Below are 23,175 nucleotides of genomic sequence, written 5' to 3' on the forward strand. Positions count from 1 at the left end.
TAAGTGCTGGGAGAAGTAAAGCAGATATTAAATGCTCCACTTGCTGTTTCCGTAAGACATCTCTCTTCTTGTATTTCCAGCTTCTCCAGGTGAGAATCTGAACGTGGGGTTTGCTTAGAAATACTGTTCATGCAGGTCAGCACTGTCCCCGGATTTATGTGCTTAATTATGTCTTTGCTGATGGGGCTTTTAGCGGATGAGGGTAGAGGGTGGTTGGTATCACAGCATCCAATAGAAGTACCAGTGTTTGATTTATGTTACCTTAATGTTTGGGGGAAATACCTCTGTGTAACCAGAATAATCCTTGATTGTTTTCTCTCTTGTTTCTGGGTCCAATGTTCTCTGGCTTCACTAAACACAAAATGATCACTTAGCGCACCTAACGGCATTTTATGTCCTCACGTGCTGATGTCACTACGTCTATTCAGTGTTTCCTGAGATAATTTACAAAAAAAGTTTTAAGATATTTTACATGGGCTTTGCTGACTTCTTACATGTCTTATCAGCATAAATCAACAGGATATCAAAGTTCACCAGGAAGTTGCTTGTGTTCAGAGCCCAAAGCACCTGGGAGTGAGAGCAGACACTGAAATCAGAAAACCAAGCGGCCACGAATATCACGGCCTCGTTTTGTCCACATGTCTCATCGTGATTATTGTTGGGAGGGTCTGGACCACACATCTGACCATTGCATACTGTAATGTACCCACCGGATAAGAAGAAAAATGCTCCCCTACTGCTTCTGTCTTTAAGCTGAGATGAATAAAAGTGATTTTTAAAAAAGCCACAGAGTCATAAAATACAGTTCCTGGAAATCTATGAATTGATCCCCACTGGGTTATCTTGAATATTGTGTGGAATGATTCCTGACTGCCTTCTCCCTCTGATAAATCTGCTTTTGCACCAGAAAACCCTCGGAGTGGAGCCTGTGAACCACATCCTCGATGTGAGGCTGGGGTCCGGCAGGCAGCACGGGGAATGTGTAGGACCCACGGGCCAATCAAGACTCTTCTGCAGGAGCTGGGGGAGAACACAGTTGTCTTCTCCCTGGTTCCCAAACCCCTTCAGGTGGCGGCTCTGCACCTGTTCTTTACAGAACACAGGTGTGTACTGACAGGTGACGCTGAAACTAAGTAATTTTTACGGTTTTGTGCCAAATCAGATACTACCGTTGATGCAAGAAGCAGCAGAAGGGATCAAGGTCTTGAGACAATTTGGGGGTATAAATACAACTGGATAAAATACTAGCAACTTAATTTGTTCCTTGAAAATTGCGAACATGTTTCGGCTTTTCAGTGCTCGTGATGGTGGTTCTGCAGGGCCGGGGTGAGACGCATTGGATTGTTCAACTAATGGAAAGCAGAATAAAACCAAAAAGCAAAACAACCTAAATAGAACGCTGGTACTTCTACTGGATGCTATGATGCCAACAACCACCCCCCCTCAAAAAGAAGCCCCATCAGCATGGACATAGTTAAGCACATAAATCTGGGGACAGTGCTGACCTGCACGAACAATATTTCTAAGCAAATCCTACACTCAGATTCTCACCTGGAGAAGCTGGAAACACAAGAATACAAATGTGTTATGGAAACGGTAAGTGGAGAATTTAAAAAGGAAGTAGATCACTTGATTAGTTAGTTCTGGTCAATCAATCCATGTGGCCTTAAATGACAAGAGGACTCCGTTCTTTCAGGAACGTCAGTGTGTGAGTTTGCTAGGGCTGCTGTAACAAAGTACCACAAACCGGGCAGCCTAACAATTTACTGTCTCATAGTCCTGGAGTGACAACAACATCAAGGTGTGGCAGGGCCATGCTCCCTCTGAAGGCGCCAGGGAAGAATCTGCTCCAGGCCGCCTGGCTTCCGGCAGCATCACTCCAGTCTCCACGTACCGCCCCCCAACCCCCCGTGTGCGTGTCTGTGTCCACACCCCCTTCCTCTAAGAGCACCAGTCAGACTGGATAAGGGGTCCACCTCACTCACCCACCAGGACTTCATCAGAACCCTATTTCCAAATAAGGCCTCATTCTGAGGCACTGGGGCTAGAATGTCAATATAGGAATTTGGGGTGGACATAATTCACCCCATAATCATCAGAATAGAAGATTCGGGGTCGAGTGCAGAGTCGCACTTCCCCTTTTTACCACGCATTGACGTCAAAAGGCAAGGCTCAGGGTGGATCCAGATAAACACCTATTTTAATTCTTTTTTTAAAAGAAAGAGATCCTTAAGTAGTAATAGCCACTGGCCTCAGATACCCTTGCATCCTATTGTGTGAGGCACTGTGGTTGAATGGCAAGTCTCCCCTCTCTCACTACCTTAAATGACGGCAACACGCACGCGCGCGCGCACACACACACACACACACACACACACACACCCCGCCGCCACTGCTGCAGCTGGGGCCATCACCACGTAGCCTCCATTTGCTGAAGCTGAGGGAGGCCAGTGGGACACAGCCTGGAGACCCTGGCACAGTCCCATGACCTCAGCATAATTCGAATCTGGGGTCATGAAGCCCACCCTGGAGCAGCCTGTTAAGAATCACTCTTCACGAGTCCCTCCCACCAGGCAACTTCCACAAGCCTCTTAGATAGCCTCATCCACCAGACGACAGACGGCAGAAGCAAGAACTACAATCCTGCAGCCTGTGGAACAAAAACCGCATTCACAGACAGACAGAGAAAATGAAAAGGCAGAGGGTTACGAACCAGATGAAGGGACAAGATAAAACCCCAGAAAAACAACTATATGAAGTGGAGATAGGCAACCTTCCAGAAAAAGAATTCAGAATAATAATAGTGAAGATGATCCAGGACCTCAGAAAAAGAATGGAGGCAAAGCTCGAGAACATGCAAGAAATGTTTAACAAAAACATAGAAGAATTAAAGAACAAACAAGCGGAGATGAACAATACAATAAATGAAATGAAAACTATGCTAGAAGGAATCAATAGCAGAATAAGTGAGGCAGAAGAATGGATAAGTGACCTGGAAGACAGAATGGTGGAATTCACTGCTGCGGAATAGAATAAAGAAAAAACAATGAAAAGAAATGAAGACAGCCTAAGAGACCTCTGTGACAACATTAAACGCAACAACATTCGCATTATAGGGGTCCCAGAAGCAGAAGAGAGAGAGAAAGGACCTGAGAAAATATTTGAAGAGATTATAGTCGAAAACTTCCCTAACATGGGAAAGGAAATAGCCACCCAAGTCCAGGAAGCCCAGCGAGTCCCATAAAGGATAAACCCAAGGAGAAACACGCTGAGACACATAGTAATCAAATTGGCAAAAATTAAAGACAAAGAAAAATTATTGAAAGCAGCAAGTGAAAATGACAAATAACATACAAGGAACTCCAATAAGGATAATAGCTGATTTCTCAGGAGAAACTCTACAAGCCAGAAGGGAGTGGCATGATATACTTAAAGTGATGAAAAGGAAGAACCTACAACCAAAATTACTCTCTGGCAAGGACCTCATTCAGATTTGATGGTGAAATCAAAATCTTTACAGACAAGCAAAAGCTAGAACTCAGCACCACCAAACCAGTTCTACAACAAATGCTAAAGGAACTTCTCTAAGTGAGAAACACAAGAGAAGAAAAGGACCTACAAAAACAAACCCAAAACAATTAAGAAAATGGTCCTAGGAACATACATATCGATAATTACCTTAAACGTGAATGGATTAAATGCTCCAACCAAAAGACACAGGCTTGCTGAATGGATACCAAAACAAGACCCATATATATGCTGTCTACAAGAGACCCACTTCAGACCTAGGGACACATACAGACTGAAAGGGAGGGGATGGAAAAAGATATTCCATGCAAATGGAAATCAAAAGAAAGCTGGAGTAGCAATACTCATATCAGATAAAATAGACTTTAAAATAAAGAATGTTACAAGAGACAAGGAAGGACACTACATAATGATCAAGGGATCAATCCAAGAAGAATATGACAATTATAAATATATATGCACCCAACATGGGAGCAACACAAAACATAAGGCAACTGCTAACAGCTCTAAAAGAGGAAATCGACAGTAACACAATAATAGTGGGGGACTTTAACACCTCACTTACACCAATGGACAGATCATCCAAAATGAAAATAAATAAGGAAACAGAAGCTTTAAATGACACAATAGACCAGATAGATTTTATTGATATTTATAGGACATTCCATCCAAAAACAGCAGATTACACTTTCTTCTCAAGTGTGCACGGAACATTCTCCAGGATAGATCACATCTTGGGTCACAAATCAAGCCTCAGTAAATTTAAGAAAATTGAAATCATATCAAGCATCTTTTCTGACCACAATGGTATGAGATTAGAAATGAATTACAGGGTAAAAAACGTAAAAAACACAAACACATGGAGGCTAAACAATACGTTACTAAATATCCAAGAGATCACTAAAGAAATCACAGAGGAAATCAAAAAAAACCTAGAGCCAAAGTACAATGAAAACACAATGATCCAAAACCTATGGGAGGCAGCAAAAGCAGTTCTAAGAGGGAAGTTTATAGCTATACAAGCCTACCTCAAGAAACAAGAAGAATCTCAAATAAACAATCTAACGTTACACCTAAGGAACTAGAGGAAGAAGAACAAACAAAACCCAAAGTTAGCAGAAGGAAAGAAATCATAAAGATCAGAGCAGAAATAAATGAAATAGAAACAAAGAAAACAATAGCAAAGATCAATAAAACTAAAAGCTGGTTCTTTGAGAAGATAAACAAAATCGATACACTATTAGCCAGACTCATCAAGAAAAAGAGGGAGAGGACTCAAATCAATAAAATCAGAAATGAAAAAGGAGAGGTTACGACAGACACCGCAGAAATACAAAGCATCCTGAGAGACTACTACAAGCAACTCTATGCCAATAAAATGGACAACCTGAAAGAAATGGACAAATTCTTAGACAGGTATAATCTTCCAAGAATGAAGAATGAGGAAGAAATAGAAAATACAAACAGACCAATCACAAGTAATGAAATTGAAACTATGATTAAAAATCTTCCCACAAACAAACGTCCAGGACCAGACAGCTTCACAGGTGAAATCTATCAAACATTTAGAGAAGAGATAACACCCATCCTTCTCAAACTCTTCCAAAAAATTGCAGAGGAAGGAACACTCCCAAACTCATTCTATGAGGACATCATCACCCTGATACCAAAACCAGACAAAGATACTAGAAAAAAAGTAAATTATAGACTGATGAATCACTGATGAATATAGATGCAAAAATCCTCAACAAAATACTAGCAAACAGAATCCAACAACACATTAAAACACAACAATACACCACGATCAAGTGGGATTTATCCCAGTGATGCAAGGTTCTTCAATATATGCAAATCAGTCAATGTGATACACCATATTAACAAATTGAAGAAGAAAAACCATATGATCATGTCAATAGATGCAGAAAAAGCTTTTGACAAAATTCAACACCCATTTATGATAAAAATTCTCCAGAAAGTGGACATAGAGGGAACCTACCTCAACATGATAAAGGCCACATACGACAAACCTATAGCAAACATTATTCTCAATGGTGAAAAACTGAAAGCATTTCCTCTAAGATCAGGAACAAGACAAGGATGTCCACTCTCATCGCTATTATTCAACATAGTTTTGGAAGTTCTAGCCTCGGCAATCAGAGAAGAAAAAGAAATAAAAGGAATCCAAATTGGAAAAGAAGAAGTAAAACTGTCACTGTTTGCAGATGACATGATACTATACATAGAGAATCCTAAAGATGCCAACAGAAAACTACTAGAGCTAATCAATGAATTTGGTAAAGTAGCAGGATACAAAATTAATGCCCAGAAATCTCGTGCACTCCTATACACTAATGATGAAAAATCTGAAAGAGAAATTAAGGAAACACTCCCATTTACCATTGCAACAAAAAGAATAAAACACCTAGGAATAAACCTACCTAGGGAGACAAAAGATCTGTATGCAGAAAACCATAAGACACTGATGAAAGAAATTAGAGGTGATACCAACAGATGGATAGATATACCATGTTCTTGGATTGGAAGAACCAATATTGTGAAAATGACTCTACTACCCAAAGCAATCTACAGATTCAATGCAATCCCTATCAAATTACCAATGGCATTTTTTACAGAACTAGAACAAAAAATCTTAAAATTTGTATGGAGACACAAAAGACCCCGAATAGCCAAAGCAGTCTTGAGGGAAAAAAACAGAGCTGGACGAATCAGACTTCCTGACTTCAGAGTATACCACAAAGCTACAGTAATCAAGACAATATGGTACTGGCACAAAAACAGAACTATAGGTCAATGGAACAGGATAGAAAGCCCAGAGGTAAACCCACGCACCTATGGTCAACTAATCTATGACAAAGGAGGCAAGGATATACAATGGAGAAAAGACAGTCTCTTCAATAAGTGGTGCTGGGAACACTGGACAGCTACATGTAAAAAATGAAATTAGAACACTCCCTAACACCATACACAAAAATAAACTCAAAATGGATGACAGACCTAAATGTAAGACCGGGCACTATAAAACTCTTAGAGGAAAACATAGGAAGAACACTCTTTGACATAAATCACAGCAAGATCTTTTTTGATCCACCTCCTAGCGTAATGGAAATAAAAACAAAAATAAACAAATGGGAGCTAATGAAACTTCAAAGCTTTTGCACAGCAAAGGAAACCATAAACAAGACGAAAGGAGAACCCTCAGAATGGGAGAAAATATTTGCAAACGAATCAACGGACAAAGAATTAATCTCCAAAATATATAAGCAGCTCAATTTTAAAAAACAAACAACCCAGGGCTTCCCTGGTGGCGCAGTGGTTGAGAGTCCACCTGCCGATGCAGACGACACGGGTTCGTGCCCTGGTCTGGGAAGATCCCACATGGCACGGAGCGGCTGGGCCCGTGAGCCATGGCCACTAAGCCTGCACGTCCAGAGCCTGTGCTCCGCAGCAGGAGAGGCCACAACAGTGAGAGGCCCACGTACCGCAAACGAACAGAAAACTGCAAACAATCAAAAAAACCCAACCCAATCCAAAAATGGGCAGAAGACCTAAATAGACATTTCTCCAAAGAAGACATACAGATGGCCAGGAAGCACATGAAAAGCTGCTCAATATCTCTAATTATTAGGGAAATGCAAATCAAAACTACAATGAGGTATCACCTCACACCAGTTAGAATGGGCATCATCAGAAAAATCTACAAACAACAATGCTGGAGAGGGTGTGGAGAAAAGGGAACCCTCTTGCAGTGTTGGTGGGAATGTAAATTGATACAGCGACTATGGAGAACAGTATGGAGGTTCCTTAAAGAACTAAAAATAGAACTACCATATGACCCAGCAATCCCACTACTGGGCATATACCCAGAGAAAACCATAATTCAAAAAGACACATGCACCCCCAATGTTCACTGCAGCACTATTTACAATAGCCAGGACATGGAAGCAACCTAAATGCCCGTCATCAGATGAATGGATAAAGAAGATGTGGTACAAACATACAATGGAATATTACTCAGCCATAAAAAGGAACGAAACTGGGTCATTTGTAGAGACGTGGATGCATCTAGAGACTGTCATACAGATTGAAGTGAGTCAAAAAGAGGAAAACAAATATCGTATATTACCGCATATATGTGGAACCTAGAAAATGGTACAGATGAACCGGTTTGCAGGGTAGAAATTGAGACACAGAAGTAGAGAAAAAACGTATGGACACCAAGGCGGGGAAGCAGCGGGGGGTGTGGGTGGTGGTGTGATGAACTGGGAGATTGGGATTGACATGTATACAGTGATGTGTATAAAATGGATGACTAATAAGAAAATAAATAAATAAATAAGTAAGCATTAAAAAAAAAAAAGAATCCCTCTTCACACCTGCCATCCTGAAACAGTCCAGTTCACCCAAAATCAACCTGTGAAAATAGCCTATTTGGCCAACCAACAATTTGTCACAGTTACTGGTTTTTTAGAAACCTGCCTCTTTTAAAGTTTTCTGAAGTTTACAGCAATATGTCTTGGAAGGATTGGCAGGGCCCTGGGGGGCTGTGAAGGCTCTAGGGGTCTCTGGGGCCTTCCCTCCTCCCCACTGTCTACTGTACCCACCTCTGTCATTCTGCTCCATTTCCTCTGACTCTCCACCTCTCCTTTCTTTCCCGACCCATGGTCTCTCTCCACTTCTCCTTCTGACCTGCACCCTCCATCTCTCTGACATTGTCTCTCCCATCTCCTGCTCTTTGCACTTGCCCTCCTGCCCCTCCGGGTTCGGCATCCGGGGGGTGCTCGGTGTGACTGTGCACAAAGCTGCCCTGCTGGCTCCGCCTACCAGCATCCATCTGGATGGACTCCCACTTCCATCTTGTAAAAAGGGGGTTGGGGAGGCCTCAGCAGCAGCCCAGCCTGTGCTTTGCAAGGATTCTTCCCCACCGCTCTGGCCCCAGAGGGGCCCCCTCTCTTGGCAACAGCTCCCCCAAACTAGAGCAGTGGGGAGCTTAAGAAAACACCAAATGTTTAAAAAATGCCATCGTGAAGTCAAAATGGAAACTGTTTAACTAAAATCATCTAAAGCTGTTAAAACTTCCCCATTTAATATGATTTGCTACGAACCTTAAAAAAATTAAGGTAAAAAATTAGAAAATTATTAAAAAATTAAAAAAAAAAAACAACAAACACACGTTTGGGGTAAGTTGGCAAGTCTGGTAAATTTAGCAAGCCCACCCATTGGCTTCAGCAAACTGGCCTAACATCCCGGAATATGGAGGTCTGTTACCTTTTGAGGATGCTCCTTTGCACCAAAAAGGCTGTTGAAAAGACATATCCTACCTTGGTTCACGGTTACTATCTTCCCCCCAAATCTGGAATCCAGGAGGGAATCATGGTAAGTCCCAAGGGGTATACAAGTGGCCATGTTTCTGTAAGTTTAGCATTACCAGTTCTTCTCCCCAAGAGGAAGGAACGATGTTCCTGCTTCCTTATATCACAAGCTCGTTGCCACCACCCTCTGTCTGTGATCACCATGATTGTCTACTAGAGAAACGCAGGCTTTCAGGACACACTAATTATCATGGGGCTTTATAGTCAGTCACATAAGCGATGGAGACCATGGCTCTACCAGAAGGTTCAGGGCAAAACTGGTTGTTTGCTTCTGACCCCAACACCGTCTGCAGCCTTATTCTTTGTGGTCCTGCCTTCTCCTGTGCAGCTCTGATGGCTGGTCTGTGATGCTTTCTCCTCTGTGTGGCCACTACACCACAAGCTCCCACCAAGCAGCACACCATCTGAAGCTGTTCTTCCAAATCGATTTAAACTGTACGTATTTTTGGACTGTGTGTTCCTTTGCCCCTAACAGCGGCGTGTCAGTCTGCAGTCACCTTGCTAACCCTGGTTTGCATCGTGCCCACTCCTTTGTTGCTATTGAGGGGATTAATTTTTATCTGACGGTTCTACCATGTTGAAGCTAATCTTCTGGATCAACTAAAGCTCCCCCTGTCCTCATTCGCATCAGATGGTCTAAAGAAATCAACCAGCACTTCACTAAGCATTCCTAAAGGCAGCTCTGAAGGCAGGAAAGCAAGATGCTACTTGAGAAATACTTCTATTTTCCTACTCTACTCGCTTCCTAAATCCACTTCCTCTTCCAACTGGGCAGAAGGCATTTGCTGCTTTTCTTGAAGCCCACTGGATCAGACAGACTCCTGGATAAGAAAATGAGGGAAGAACCAACTTTTAGAGTTGGATAGATACTCTAAATTTAAATGGAAAATCTATAGTAGGGAATAAACACATACATGCATTGTAGCATTCTGAAATATTAGTCTCTTACTAACTGTCGAAAGTATCTTTCACAGGCAAAGGAAGATGTTGAACCCAAAGTGTCAGGGACTGAAGAGTGAACCCATTCTGACTGCAATTTGAGTTTTTGCTATAGACAGTACACCTTTTCGTTTGAAAAGCAGGTAGCATCACTGGGTCATTAAGTGTCTGCAGGATCTGTGGGGTCAGCTCTTCTCAAAGACCCAGGGAAAAGAGCTATTTATGCCCAAAGGATCAGAGCTCAGGAAAGTGCTCTAATCCTAGGTGATCCATAGAAAGCTGTGGAACTATCAGAAGGCTCGTACTTGGTACCCCGTATCATCCACTGGAATATACATGATGTGCTGATCTTAAGTGCTCTGCTACGTTAATTTCCTGACACTGAGACATTTCAAAATTAAAAAAGGGAAGATAGACTTGGGAGTAAAGGGCATCTTCAAAGCTTTCAAAATAGGATAACCTGAGTATAAATGAGGAGGTTGTTGCTCATGAGGGGCGGGTGCCATCGGTGCCTTTCTGATCCTTATCTCACAGGTAAGTATTAGTTGAGTCATGTATTTGTGTTCTGCTTACTGTGCCCCTTCTATGTTGGGCAGGATGCTAAGCCCTGGGGATAAGAGGTGACTAAGCCACAGACCCTGCCTAGGGAAGTTCAGAGCCTCCAAGGAATCACAGATGTGAAGAATGAATAAATACTGTAAAAAGGTGTATGCTTTATAGTGACAGTGAAACGCTGAATTTAGGGGGAAAAAGCCCTAACATTTTTTTCTGTGTAACTTTTAATGGCAATTCCTCTAGCCAAGATGTTGGACCGACTGATTGAATCGTTATAAGGATAACGTATGTGAGACACACCATAAGCTGCAAACTCAGATACTGCTGTTTTTAGTGTTGGAGAAACCACCGCTTCAAGCATGCCAGCAAGTGCCTCAGTCCAGAGCCTCAGGGCCAGATATCTGTTCCTGCCTGTTGGAAACAGCTCAATACAGAGGAAAGGGCCCCAGAGAATGAGCTGGGAAGTCTGGCTTCCAGCTGGAGTTGTTACAGGCAGAACTCTGAGATACTGCAGGTTTGGGTCCAGAGCACTGCAGTAAAGTGAATATCACGATAAAGCAAGGAAAAAAACTCAAGTTTTATTATTTACAGGTATACCTTGGAGATATTTCAGGTTCAGTTTCAGGCCACCACCATAAAGCGCAGGTTGCAACAAAGCGAGTCACATGAATTTTTGGTTTCCCAGTGCGTATAAAAATTATGTTTACACTATACTGTAGTCTCTTAAGTGTACAATATAGCGTTATGTCTAAAGAACAAATGTACATGGCTTAATTTAAAAATACTTCATTGCTAAAAGATGCTAACCATCATCTGACAACTCAGGGTTGCCACAAACCTTCAACTGGTAAAAAAAAAAAAATGCATTATCTGCGAAGTGCAATAAAGCGAGGTCTGCCGGTCTGTACTGGTCTGTCCTGGGGCAAGTCACTTATCCTCTTATCCTCTCTGAGTCATTTCCTTTACTAAAAAATCATGGGATTTGATCAGTTCATCTTCAAGTTCCCTTCCAACACAGGATTCTGAGTCTCTGTTTCTACGGTGACAAATCTACCCTGAGATAGATCTGTAACTTCTAGTTGCAGATGGTAGGATTAGACTAATTGAACTTATTAAGTAAATAAAACCTCTACATGGGAAATCGAAGCATTTTTCTAGATCTTACTTGGTTATCATTTCAAAATACACTTGTTGCTCCTGTTTGAGAAGTACAGGTTATTGCCTGTGAACTGAAGGAGGAAAGGAATATCCTTAAACCCAGACTGGTAAAGTTCTCCACTGGACTCAAGCACAGCTGCGGGAGGAGGTTTAAATGCAGAGAGAGGAGACCCGGCCGGACTCTGGATAGCAGAGCGAGGAACAACCGGAAGCTCCCAGCTCTCGGCGACAGACGAGGTTGCAGTCACAGAGCCTGGTACCCGAAACCAGCTGAGCTCTCAACTCCCGGTCACTTAACACAGTCTCCAAAAGCTGAGGTCTGTTCCTGGGACAGAAATCTTCTCTGTTTTTCCCCCAAATACTCTTTTGAACGGTTTCAAGGTTGTGCAGTGTTTCGCTAATATTTTAGGGAACTATGGAAAAACTTGCCCACCACAGGGAGAAATAATGCAGCCAGGAGAGCAGGGTTGCCGGGGGCAACCTGTCCTGACTCAGGCAGGCATGCTACCAGAGATCCCCCCCATCCCGGGGACGTGGCCTGGAATAGGCTTCTGACACCGCCCTTGCAGTTTCCCAGTTTCAGGAGGGAAGGAATGGAGGGAAGGGCTGGGCTGGAGTGATGGGACAGCTGAGAATGCAAGGTCATGACTCAGTGTCAGAGGTGTTAGGTGATGGGCTATATAACTTGTGTTGCCCTTGATACAATCTATTCAGGTGTTGGATCAATGGATCAAATATTAAGCTGTGGGTTTTTGAAAAAAAAAATCCATAAAAGGCTTAAAATGTGTGTCGGGCTTGATTTCAAAGGACCACTATGAGGGCTTATCTAGCTAAGTGGTTCTTGTGATAATGGCCAGAGGGACCATGGTCAGTGTGTTCCTGTCATCACCATGTCCCCAAACCTCTTATTGCCTTACGTCCTCCTTATCAGTCATTTATGATGGAGCTGCACACACCCAGGCATTTCTGCTACATTCTTACATTGTACTATAAAAATGGAGAACTGCTACAGGACTTAATAGGACACAGGTAGTCACAACAACAAACAAGGAACTGAGTTCAAAAGACCCCTATTTCTTTTTATCCTCTTCTCATCTCCATCTTTAGAACCCAAAAGGCACAGTCTACGATGTGAAGTTGATTATAAATGTTATTTTCTTACGACTGTTGATAAATGTCAGAAACAACCTTAAATTATACACCATGTGCTTTGGATTACAGAGCATGCAGGAATCTTTTCCATGTTTTTTTGAACGTTATGTCTCTTACATTTGAATTACCCAGGGGAGTTGACAAAGGAAGGATGTGTGCTGTTTATTTAAGGCTGTGCAGAGTCACTGACAGGCCCTGCCAACAGTGAGGTGTTATCCACACTTGTTCACACCAGTATCCCTGAAGATGGCAGGGCTTGGGATCCAGTAGGTGCTTGACAAGCAAGTGTTGAATGATAAATAAATGGGGAGGATATATCAGCGTAAACGTATGAGCAAAGGCACTTTTACCAGCGAAACAAACACCACCAATTAAATTTGGAAAAGGGACAGAGATGGTTATAGAGTTGACTCTGGGTATTTAAAAATGGGCTGGAAATTATTAGTAAGAGTATGAAAAATGAAAGGCAAAGCCTGCCTCTCTTCAGCACGTAAGAAGCCCTTAGAAACGCCAGAAGTTGACCCTCTATTCTTAGACTCAACGCCCTCCTTGAACGACGATCGCTCATATTTTGAGATGAAAATGTCTCGAAGAGGTTGTTATCTAATCTAGCACAACATCGTATTATGGACTCCTGGAACTCTCCCTTGAAAATGGCGATTACCCCCCTTTCCAAAAACAAACACAGGTGGGGGCGGGGATGGGTCTCTCCTTACCGTCAGCGATAAGGCCATGCAGACGAACGTGAACTTCTTGATGTGTGCTGCCGTGACTGCGTTGCTCGTGCTCACCAGCTTATTGCTGGGGTTATTCTAGGGGGGCAAGAAAAGGCTCCACGTTATCCTTGGCTGACCACACGTGCACCTTACAGAGCATCTCGTTTCTGTTGTATCTGATGCGTCTCAAGCGTAGATGTCAAGTGACAGCTTGGCAGACAGCTGTCACTCTGAGTCTCTCTCAGACAGCTGTCATGTTTCTGGACATGAATGCTAACCAGAGGGGGTTCTGGACTGAACGCCTGGCAGTGTCTCCTGAATGAGTCCCCTCTCCTGGGCGCTGGGTGCCCACCCAGGTAGTCCAGAGCCCCAGCCCATCCCGCAGTTCCCGACTGCCCTGGAGCTCTGCAGACAGGCGTGGCATCTGGGCCCGTATTTGAGGGCACGTGTCAAGGCCCTGTGAGGTGCGCGTTTGCTCTCCGAGATAAAGGACTGTGTGTCTCACCCATCTGTTTATTTTATTTTTTAAAGACCTTTTTTTTGATGTGGACCATTTTTTTAAAGTCATTATTGAATCTGTTACAATATTGCTTCTTTATTTTATGTTTTGGGTTTTTGGCAGCGAGGCGTGTGGGATCTTAGCTCCCCGACCAGGGATTGAACTCGTACCCCCTGCACTGGAAGGTGAAGTCTTAACCACTGGACCACCAGGGAAGTCCCTCACCCATCTCTTTAGCTCCTGCAACTTAGCACCATCTTTCTTGAGTAGAGAAGATGTTCAAACAGGCTTTGTTAGATTGAAATGTAAGCAAATGATGCAGACGGCCCAGAGGTCCTCTGACACGTGCCCGAGGGATTGCTGGGGCCGTCCCAGGGTCACTGCTAGGCGTGCCCATCACCCAATCTAAACGAGCGTCCGGCCCTCAGCCTTGAAAGGCAGCAGAGGAAAAACAACGCCAGCCTCCTTACGGATCCCATTAGACCCAGAGCCGGCTCACAAAAACTAATAAGAACCTCCTGTATAAAAAAATAAATAAAATAAAATTCAAAAGAAGAAAAGAACAAACGGCGAGCCCCTGGCTCCCATATCCAGCCCAATGAAAGACACACAAGCAGAGGTGTTACAGGTCCCACTTGCAAAAGAGCTTTTGATGTTTGCTTCCCTTCAGAGGCTGAGGCAATCTCTCGAATCCCTTCCCCTTTATGCCACCTCTGGAGGGGTTGACATTTTCTTAACTCCAGTCTCTAAAGCACATCTGCTTTTCTGAAAAACAGACTGTGCACAGTGCAAATCACAGCAGGTAGGATATCTCTCCATCTCCTCTCCCCCAAGGATCTGCGAGGGTGGTGCCCCGGTGGCCTGGGCGAGAAGGAGACCAGGCCGGGAAGAATTAGGAACCTCCAAATGCACACGCCACCCATGGTGGCAGCCACGGGCCCCAGCTCCTTCAGGTGCGCTTTTATTTTTAAAATAGCAAATATTTCTACAAGTACGGTTGGAATAAACTAGCACATATCATTAGATTAGCATCTGTGTCTCACCTTGTTTGCCCCATCTGCTCTTTCGCAGAAACATAGTCTTTTGCATATAATAACTGAACATTAGAGAGAATTTGGATGAGTGGAAAACTCTCCCAGCTCACTGTTTAGCTAGAAACAGCAGAAGTTATGCGAGAAATTTTAAATCTCTTATTCTGGAACGCACAAGGGGGCTAAGGATTTCAACTGTCAGTGCAGCAGATTCTGGAAGTCCACACAGAGGTGTCTGAAGATTCGGGTGAATAGACGGCATTCATGGGAATGGCTTGGAGTAGCGCAGTGGAATGCATGGCAACAATGGGGGAGGTTTCAAAAGGGTTCTGAGTAACTCCAGCATCTGGCTAGAGGTACGCTCCTCAAAAGAATTTTTTTGTTTTTAGGAATAAAGACACAGACCTACTAGAGAATGGACTTGAGGATATGGGGAGGGGGAAGGGTAAGCTGTGGCAAAGTGAGAGAGTGGCATGGACATATATACACTACCAAATGTAAAATAGATAGCTAGTGGGAAGCAGCCGCATAGCACAGGGAGATCAGCTCGGTGCTTTGTGACCACCTAGAGGGGTGGGATAGGGAGGGTGGGAGGGAGGGAGACGTAAGAGGGAGGAGAGATGGGAACATATGTATATGTGTAACTGATTCACTTTGTTATAAAGGAGAAACTAACACACCATTGTAAAGCAATTATACTCCAATAAAGATGTAAAAAAAAAAAAAGAATTTTTGTGTAGTGCCTAACCTCTGTGATGGTGAATAAAATAATGCTTATCTTGGACGCTCTTAGTGAAACTGTATAGCGCTGTATTGTTAAGCTTTACTACTTTAATGTAGCCGAAAACAATTTCAGATGAGACACTCACAGCTATGAGGTTCTAACACTTTAGAACCTGCTACTGAGTTTTATTATATAATCTTATATTCCAAGAGCTAGACATTTAGCAAGATGACTTATATCCATTTTGGTTTCTGAGGACTTACTTCTATACACATGTTCCTTGACATGAAAACACTGATTTCTATCAATGGAGTGGATGAAACCCACTCAAACACAGCTCTCTCCTGCAAATGACTCAGGCCTTCGGAAGTCCACTCTCAAAGGCCTAGGAAGCAGGAGTCAAAAGAATTTTTTCGGAAATGCTCTGCATCCTAATGTTGTGAATGAATGTTGGCAATCAGTGGAGGGTCCAGCTTATAGTTTACTGGGGAAGTTCCACACCCAGTAAAGAGTTCTGGGCAATAGCCTACCCTCTCTCACGTTAGGCTGCGTGGGGGCCGTCCCTGAAGCACTTGGAGGTGAGTTGCTATTTGTGGGTGATTGCCTATAGGTGTGGGAATAGAGGCACGTAATCAGCTGGGGACCCTGGTGAAGAGGCTTCCTCTCCTCACCTCCTAGGGCTCTTTATGGGATCACATGAAATGATATCAGCAATGGCTCTGAGCTAGTTCTATAGAAATTCAAGGCCAAACAGTTGCTATTAAGAGTACCAGTGGCAGGTTCTGTGCTTCTTTCCTATTTTTTATTTTAAAACATTGTACACTGTCTTGCTGGGGGTCTGTTTTTCTACTTCTTTGTTTCAGGATACAAGTCTACAGGTTCAAATAATTAAGCTTTAATGAAATAGGCATTTCTCAAATGATCTGCACGCAGGTCAGTCCTGACCTGGCCTCAGGTTACAGGTCTGAAGGCGTATGTGCCTTCCTGGGCTGTGTCAACAGCTGTGGAAGGACACAGTGGCCGTCACCAGAAGCTTCCAGCTGGAATAACTGCGCTGCATGCCAACCAGCCTGGACCCATGGCTGCTGCATGGACAACTTCGGTGTGCATGTACCCCAGCACCCTGCAAGACAGCCTTAAGCTTATGAACTTAAGCACAGAACTTCCTGTACCTTCACATCTGCTATAAAGTATCGGTTTAACTAAAAAACAACAAAAGAGAAATGAAATACAATATACTAAAATTTTTTGAGAGTATAATTTCCCTTTTGCAAATAATTTCTTGACAGGAATAACCTTGAAGTGAGTATCGGTTTGCAGAGGCATCATGGGAGCGGCATCAAGGCAAGTGTAAATTCGCCTCTGTTATTTTCTGAGTTTCCTCCGCCAGCCCCAAAGCCTCATTAATCTTGCAGAGCGAGGTGAGATTAGAAACATCACTGCGCCCGTCAACGGCAATCCCTGTCTATCAAACGCTAATTTTAAAGAGTGTGTTTCAGAAACCACGGCGCACGGGGTTCTCACCTTGTCAAAAGCAGGGTAGACAGCACGGATTTCCGTCAACCAGCCATATGGCATGTGACCCACGGGGTATGTGGCTGTCAAAATTGCCACGGCCTGCAAGAGGAAGAGCCGGCAGTTAGCAGGGCATCCGCAGAGCCTGTGTCCAGCCACTGCCTGCCGTCTGCCACGTGGCAGAGCAAGCCATCTCGGGTGTGGTCCCCACTGACAGGTCACTCCACCCTGGGTGACAGCAGGAGGAAGGGGCAGGGGCTCCCCTGCATCCCGGGAGCAGGCTGAGTGGACCCAGGGTGTGCACCTGAGACCAGGGGGATGAGTCTTGTTTTACATGAATCCAGTGAGGAAGGGGTCCAGATCACTGCCTGAGAAAGCCAAGATTTCAACCCAGGTCCACCACATTCTCACTGAGCTAAACCAAACCTTCTAGTCTAGCCCAATTCTTGAGTCTCAAAATGCGATTCTGAGCCCCACCCCTGCTCTCTGGAGACTCTGCACTTAGCGTCCACCGCTCTGCCTCCACGCCATCCCCCAGGGAAGCTGACGGTGTGCGCTGGTCGATGGCTCTATGGTATCCTCCACCCAACTCAACTCACTTTCAATCTGTTCAGCCAGGAGAGCCCAATTTTGATGTTTAACTTAAGAAAACTAAATTAATACTTCATAGGAAGGCTCACAGGTTCTTCCATGAAAATGAGAGTTTCATTTCTTAGGTGAATGAAGAGGAAGAAAATTTAAAACAGAGCACCTACATTTTTGGCGAAGTTCAACTCCCTAACTAGCTAGGACAGGAGGAATCAGGCTTCGTCTGTTCTAATGACCGTAACAGTGATGCCAGGACCGTGAGCGAGGTGGGTCCCCAGCGGGTGAAGACACTGCTGTGAGGAGTGGGTGGTGGCATCAGGCGGCCCTGGATTCAAACCTCACTTCGTCACTTCCCAGCTGTGCGAAGCACGAACGCTCTCAGGCCCCGTTTCTGTTCCTCCGGCAGAACCATGAGAATAACGACACCCATCGTGCAGGGGTGTCGGGAGTCAGTGAAACGTCCATAAGTGCCGACATTATCAGAAGCAGACGATCGATTTATGTCAGTTCTGTCACCCTAATGCTAAGGTCTGTCTCTGTGCACTGAGGCCATTTAGAAATGGCTCAAATGTATAACGTCTTGCTTTTCTTAGGGGAAGATGGAATTCTAGCACACAGGTGATGGGGGTCCCACACTTTTTACTGGGCAGCTGAAACTGAAGTATTGAAGTAAAAAAGCTGCTCTGTTACAGAAGCCAGCCCAGATGGCATTCATGATTCAACAGACAAAATCCAGGAACCAATGGAGACAAGGGAAAGCCTTCTGCTTGTGATTTATGTGCTGCTTGTTCCAAGCCAACATGAGTTGCTTCCCAGGACATGGAAACTGGCAGCAGCCCTCAGCCTGGAAACATGCTGACAGTGCATTCAAGGGCAGTGTGTAAACAGGAGGCTCTCATGGGTAGCCACCAGCCTTCCTGAAGGATCAGCAGTTCTTGAGACAATTAATTCTCCAGAGGGCAGCGGAGGAGGAAACAAATGAAGTCATTCTACTTGTTCATACCATACTTGAAAGATGGAAAGAAGTGGAGCTGCCAGTTTCCAGATCAGTTTCTTGAGTTGAGTAAATAATGGAGACCCTCCTTTGGAGGAGGGCAGATTGCCAGAGTACATAAAGCCACGGTAGGCTCGGTACAGGAGGTGGAGAAAGGACAGGTGAGACTAGGCGGGTCAAAACGGAGGCAGCAGCCCTTCACCCCCTGGTACTTTCACTTCTGCTGCTGCGCATGGCATGTTCCGCTGTCCTCTGCAACTACTGCGAAGAGGTACCATGCTGACTCCATGGGAAAGTGGAGAGGCCATTGAGTGGAGAGAGAAAATCTGGATTCTAACACTAGCCCAGCTTCTTGCTAGTTGTGTGTCCTTAATCTCGGTTTTCTCATGTGGTAAAAGAGAAGGACGAAGGAGATGTTTTCTCCCATACTCAAATAAATATAAAATCACATGATTCTAAGTCACTGATGGAGATCCTTATGGGTTCCTTGTGTGAAGGTGTCACATAATTTAATATCACAGAATTTCTTGAGCTCTCAAGAGGAATTGGAAACAAATTTGTAATCCACCTCCCCTGCACCCAGTTTTTACACTGCGACAGTGGGTACCCACATCCCCAGAAGCTGCCCTACCTCCGTAGCTGCAGAACTGCCACCAAGGTCCCGGGAAACAAAGAGGTTGACGATTGGCCTACTGATCCTCTGTGTAGCCAAGATGAGAGCCAAAGGCCACCAGAAGCTCAGCATCTTTCTTATTGTTGCATCTCCCTGCATCAAGAAAAGGGGATAAAAGTTCACTGAACTCTGGAAGCAGAATAGAAAAAAACAATTCAGAGTCAAAGCCTTTTCTTTCGATATCAATCACGAGTCAATTCACTATACTTAAAAATAATATAGAAAAAGCCTCTGTAGACAAGCCAAATTGAATTAAAGTAAAATGTACAGTCTTAATAGAAATGAACTCAGACAGCTGGCAAGCTACTGTGAAATCAAAACACACATTTAAGCCTGATGGATCCAAACGCCTATTTTCCAAACAGGGCAACTTTAACCCAAGCAGAACCCAACTTCATAGCCCAAGAAACAGGCTGGAAATTAGTTTCTGTTTAAATTACCAAACTGAATGGCTAGAAGCCATGTCAGTAAGACGTAACTCTTAGAAGTAAAACATTGTTATACTTTATTTTGGAATCAGTCTGCTCACAAATGTGCCTAATTATTTGGGCACTATATAAATCTACTCAGAGGTTCCTATTTTCAAAGCTCTGACAGAAGTCATGTAAATGTTTAGAAGCACAAGCAAAACAAAAGCATGGTAATAAGAAGGCGACTTATTAAGAATTCTACAGCAAAGATGTGCGCCCCTTTTTTTTTTTTTTTTTTGCGGTACGCGGGCCTCTCACTGTTGTGGCCTCTCCCGTTGCGGAGCACAGGCTCCGGACGCGCAGGCTCAGCGGCCATGGCTCACGGGCCCAGCCGCTCCGCGGCATGTGGGATCTTCCCGGACCGGGGCACGAACCTGTGTCCCCTGCATCGGCAGGCGGACTCTCAACCACTGCGCCACCAGGGAAGCCCTAGATCTGATACTATTGATGGCCTGACCTCAGATCAAGGTGGGTGGTCAATACAATTACTGGTTTTTTGGTTATTTTTGGCTGCGTTGGGTATTTGTTGCTGCGCACGGGCTTTCTCTAGTTGTGGTGAGCGGGGGCTACTCTTCGTTGCAGTGCACGGGCTTCTCATTGCGGTGGCTTCTCTTTGTTGTGGAGCACGGGCTCTAGGCACGTGGGCTTCAGTAGCTGCGGCACACGGGCTCAGTAGTTGTGGCTCGCGGGCTCTAGAGCGCAGGCTCAGTAGTTGTGGCACATGGGCTTAGTTGCTCCGCGGCATGTGGGATCTTCCCGGACCAGGGTTCGAACCCTTGTCACCTGCATTGGCAGGCAGATTCTTAACCACTGCACCACCAGGGAAGTCCCGCAATTACTGTTTTGACATGACAAAAGTAACATGTGGTCAAAGATGGGATCAAGGGGTGGAGTGTGGTAATTTATTCAGGGCCATATTTATATAAATATATATATATAAAATATATATATATATATACATAATCATGCATATCTGCCTTATATCTAGATGGATACCAACCCAAATGATACCTAAGGATAGAGAAATTAGCAAACATATAAATCAGATACTGTTTATAATGATGATGAAAAGAACACTTTGGTCACTTGTATAAGATTGTATCTTGCTTGTACCATATTCGCCTTTCGAGGCACAGGCCAAGCTCTGCCTCCATCAGGGGGGCTTTTTAGACCTCATCCATATCTACCCTCTCTCAGCCTCAGTGAGAGAAGCTCTTGAACTCCCATTGCAGTCTCTGTACTTTCTTGGGTTCATGTCTGAATGTTGCTTCTGTGCTGGATAAGCCAAATGGGACGTAAAGCTGCTTGAGGCCAGAGACCGTATTTAAAAACTTCCTGTGTTGCCCTGTGGTACCTAAATACTCTGCTCCCTCCATAGAAGGCACCTGAATGAGTGATTGTGTTTGGCCAGTACAGAAAGTACAAACACAGCCTGGATCCCTGGTGTGAAATTAAAAATATCAAATGTGAGTTCAGTGGTACCAGGGGTCCTAAAATCTCTGTCGAGAACAGAATGACTTCCTTTTGACAACAGAGAGTAAGGAGGACGTCAATGTTGTGTCTCCTCCTTGGCCTAACATGACTCACTGTGACTTGGTCTCCTCATATGGAGGTAAGGAGGCTGGAGAGTGACCTCTAAGGACTCTTTCATCTCCAGAGTTCATCAGTTCTCCAACTGTCTTTCCCTGTGGACACTATGAAGCACTTGGCCTTGAGCTATAACATCCCAGAGCATGTGGTTGTTACACTGATGTCTCGTTTAATACGTGTGGGGTGAAACTATATTCCACTTGGATGTACAGAGAGCATGTCCTCGAGGTCTAAGGACCTACCCCCAGCTCCGGTCCACTCCTGTCCGGGATGATGTCGTGGATGTTCTTGTAGTAGCCCAGGCACAGGGTGGTGCAGCGCACAAGGGCACCCATGTACAAGGATAGGATGGGGATGAGTAGAGGCTCTCTGCATTCCAGATGACTGTGAAGCAAAATGGCGACAAAAACGACCTGAGAGATGGGGAAACAAGAACAAGTCAGTAGGGAGAAGACGGAACCAATCAATGGAAGCACGGCCCCACCTCTTGCACCCAGGTGAGATGTATCTCTGAGCAAAAACCTTGACACTGATGAGAAGGAGAACAGAAACTGTATTGGGCTACAGCTCAATACTGCTCTCAGAGAATTCAGGGTCATGCATTTGGGATTCACTGGAAGAGCACACGATCATTCTGTTATATTCATCATTAAGATTCTTTTAAGGCAACTGCACATCTGGTTAAGGTTATCGATTAAAAAAAGTCTAGAAACTTTGGATTCCCTGACCCCAAAGGATGCAGAAGAGCTTTGTCCTATCGATGTACACATGTAATCCACACCAGAGGACCTAAGTGACCTTCCACAAAGGATAGAACAGTGACCAATGATGGTACACAGAAAAATGGACATTAACATTTATAACACGGAATCCACTAAAAATGTTGCAAAAGCACCAATGTTAATTATTATAAAACAAGATAATTAAAATTTAAGATATTAACTTACAAAAGTGGCATAGGTCAAAAAATACAAAGTCAAGAGGGATTGAAATAATAGTAAAGTGTCAATCTCTATTGAACAGTACAGGCTCTAAAGCAAATTTATCAATGTATTTAACCCCCCATCCTGCAGAAATCAGAGAATCAGCCCCGCCTCTGTCCAGAGTCCTTCCTGGGATTCACATGTTTGGAAGACCACTGAGGCGTACTGAGTGCACAAATAGGGTAATGGGGGAGGGGAGAGATTGTCTGGGCTACATCAATTTTTTTTTTGTTGTTTGTTTAAAAAAATTATTTGTTTAATTTATTTTGAAGAGGAACACAGTGATTAAATATCAAGATTTATAAAAAGTCTACCTAGTACCTTTGAACCCCATCCATCCACTACAGCAATGAATCTGTTTGATTATTTTCAGGAATAATATTCTAAATATTTACCAACAGACTGAACAACTGAACAGAACAGACAACGGGCCTGGCTGTTATGGTAAGAACCAGCTGAATATCAGCCCTACATTAGTTTCGTATTTGTCCTTAGAGAATTTTGTTAAGTAGTATCCATTTTTCCCCTCCTTCTTTTAGTTATTTATTTATTTTTCATTTTTAAATTTGGGGGGGGGCTACATCAATCTTAGTAGCCAAATATCCAGGGAATGATAGGCTTGTGAAATCTACCACCACTAAATGATCCTGGCCAAAGGAGGCGTACCCGG

General features: G+C 43.9%; 1 protein-coding gene across 1 annotated transcript in view; it reads right to left on the reverse strand.

Annotated features, from left to right (window-relative positions):
- ANKH (ANKH inorganic pyrophosphate transport regulator) overlaps nt 1–23,175 on the reverse strand; it is a 142,968-nt gene that overhangs the window by 23,394 nt on the left and 96,399 nt on the right. The window contains exons 5-8 of the mRNA XM_060146884.1: nt 21,765–21,935; nt 19,421–19,555; nt 17,217–17,309; nt 13,439–13,534 (exon numbers count right to left, since the gene is read on the reverse strand). Coding sequence (XP_060002867.1) covers nt 13,439–13,534; nt 17,217–17,309; nt 19,421–19,555; nt 21,765–21,935 — 495 coding nt within the window. The remainder of the gene's footprint in view (nt 1–13,438; nt 13,535–17,216; nt 17,310–19,420; nt 19,556–21,764; nt 21,936–23,175) is intronic.

Source organism: Lagenorhynchus albirostris, chromosome 3 (assembly GCF_949774975.1).
Source record: "Lagenorhynchus albirostris chromosome 3, mLagAlb1.1, whole genome shotgun sequence".
NCBI lineage: Eukaryota > Metazoa > Chordata > Mammalia > Artiodactyla > Delphinidae > Lagenorhynchus > Lagenorhynchus albirostris.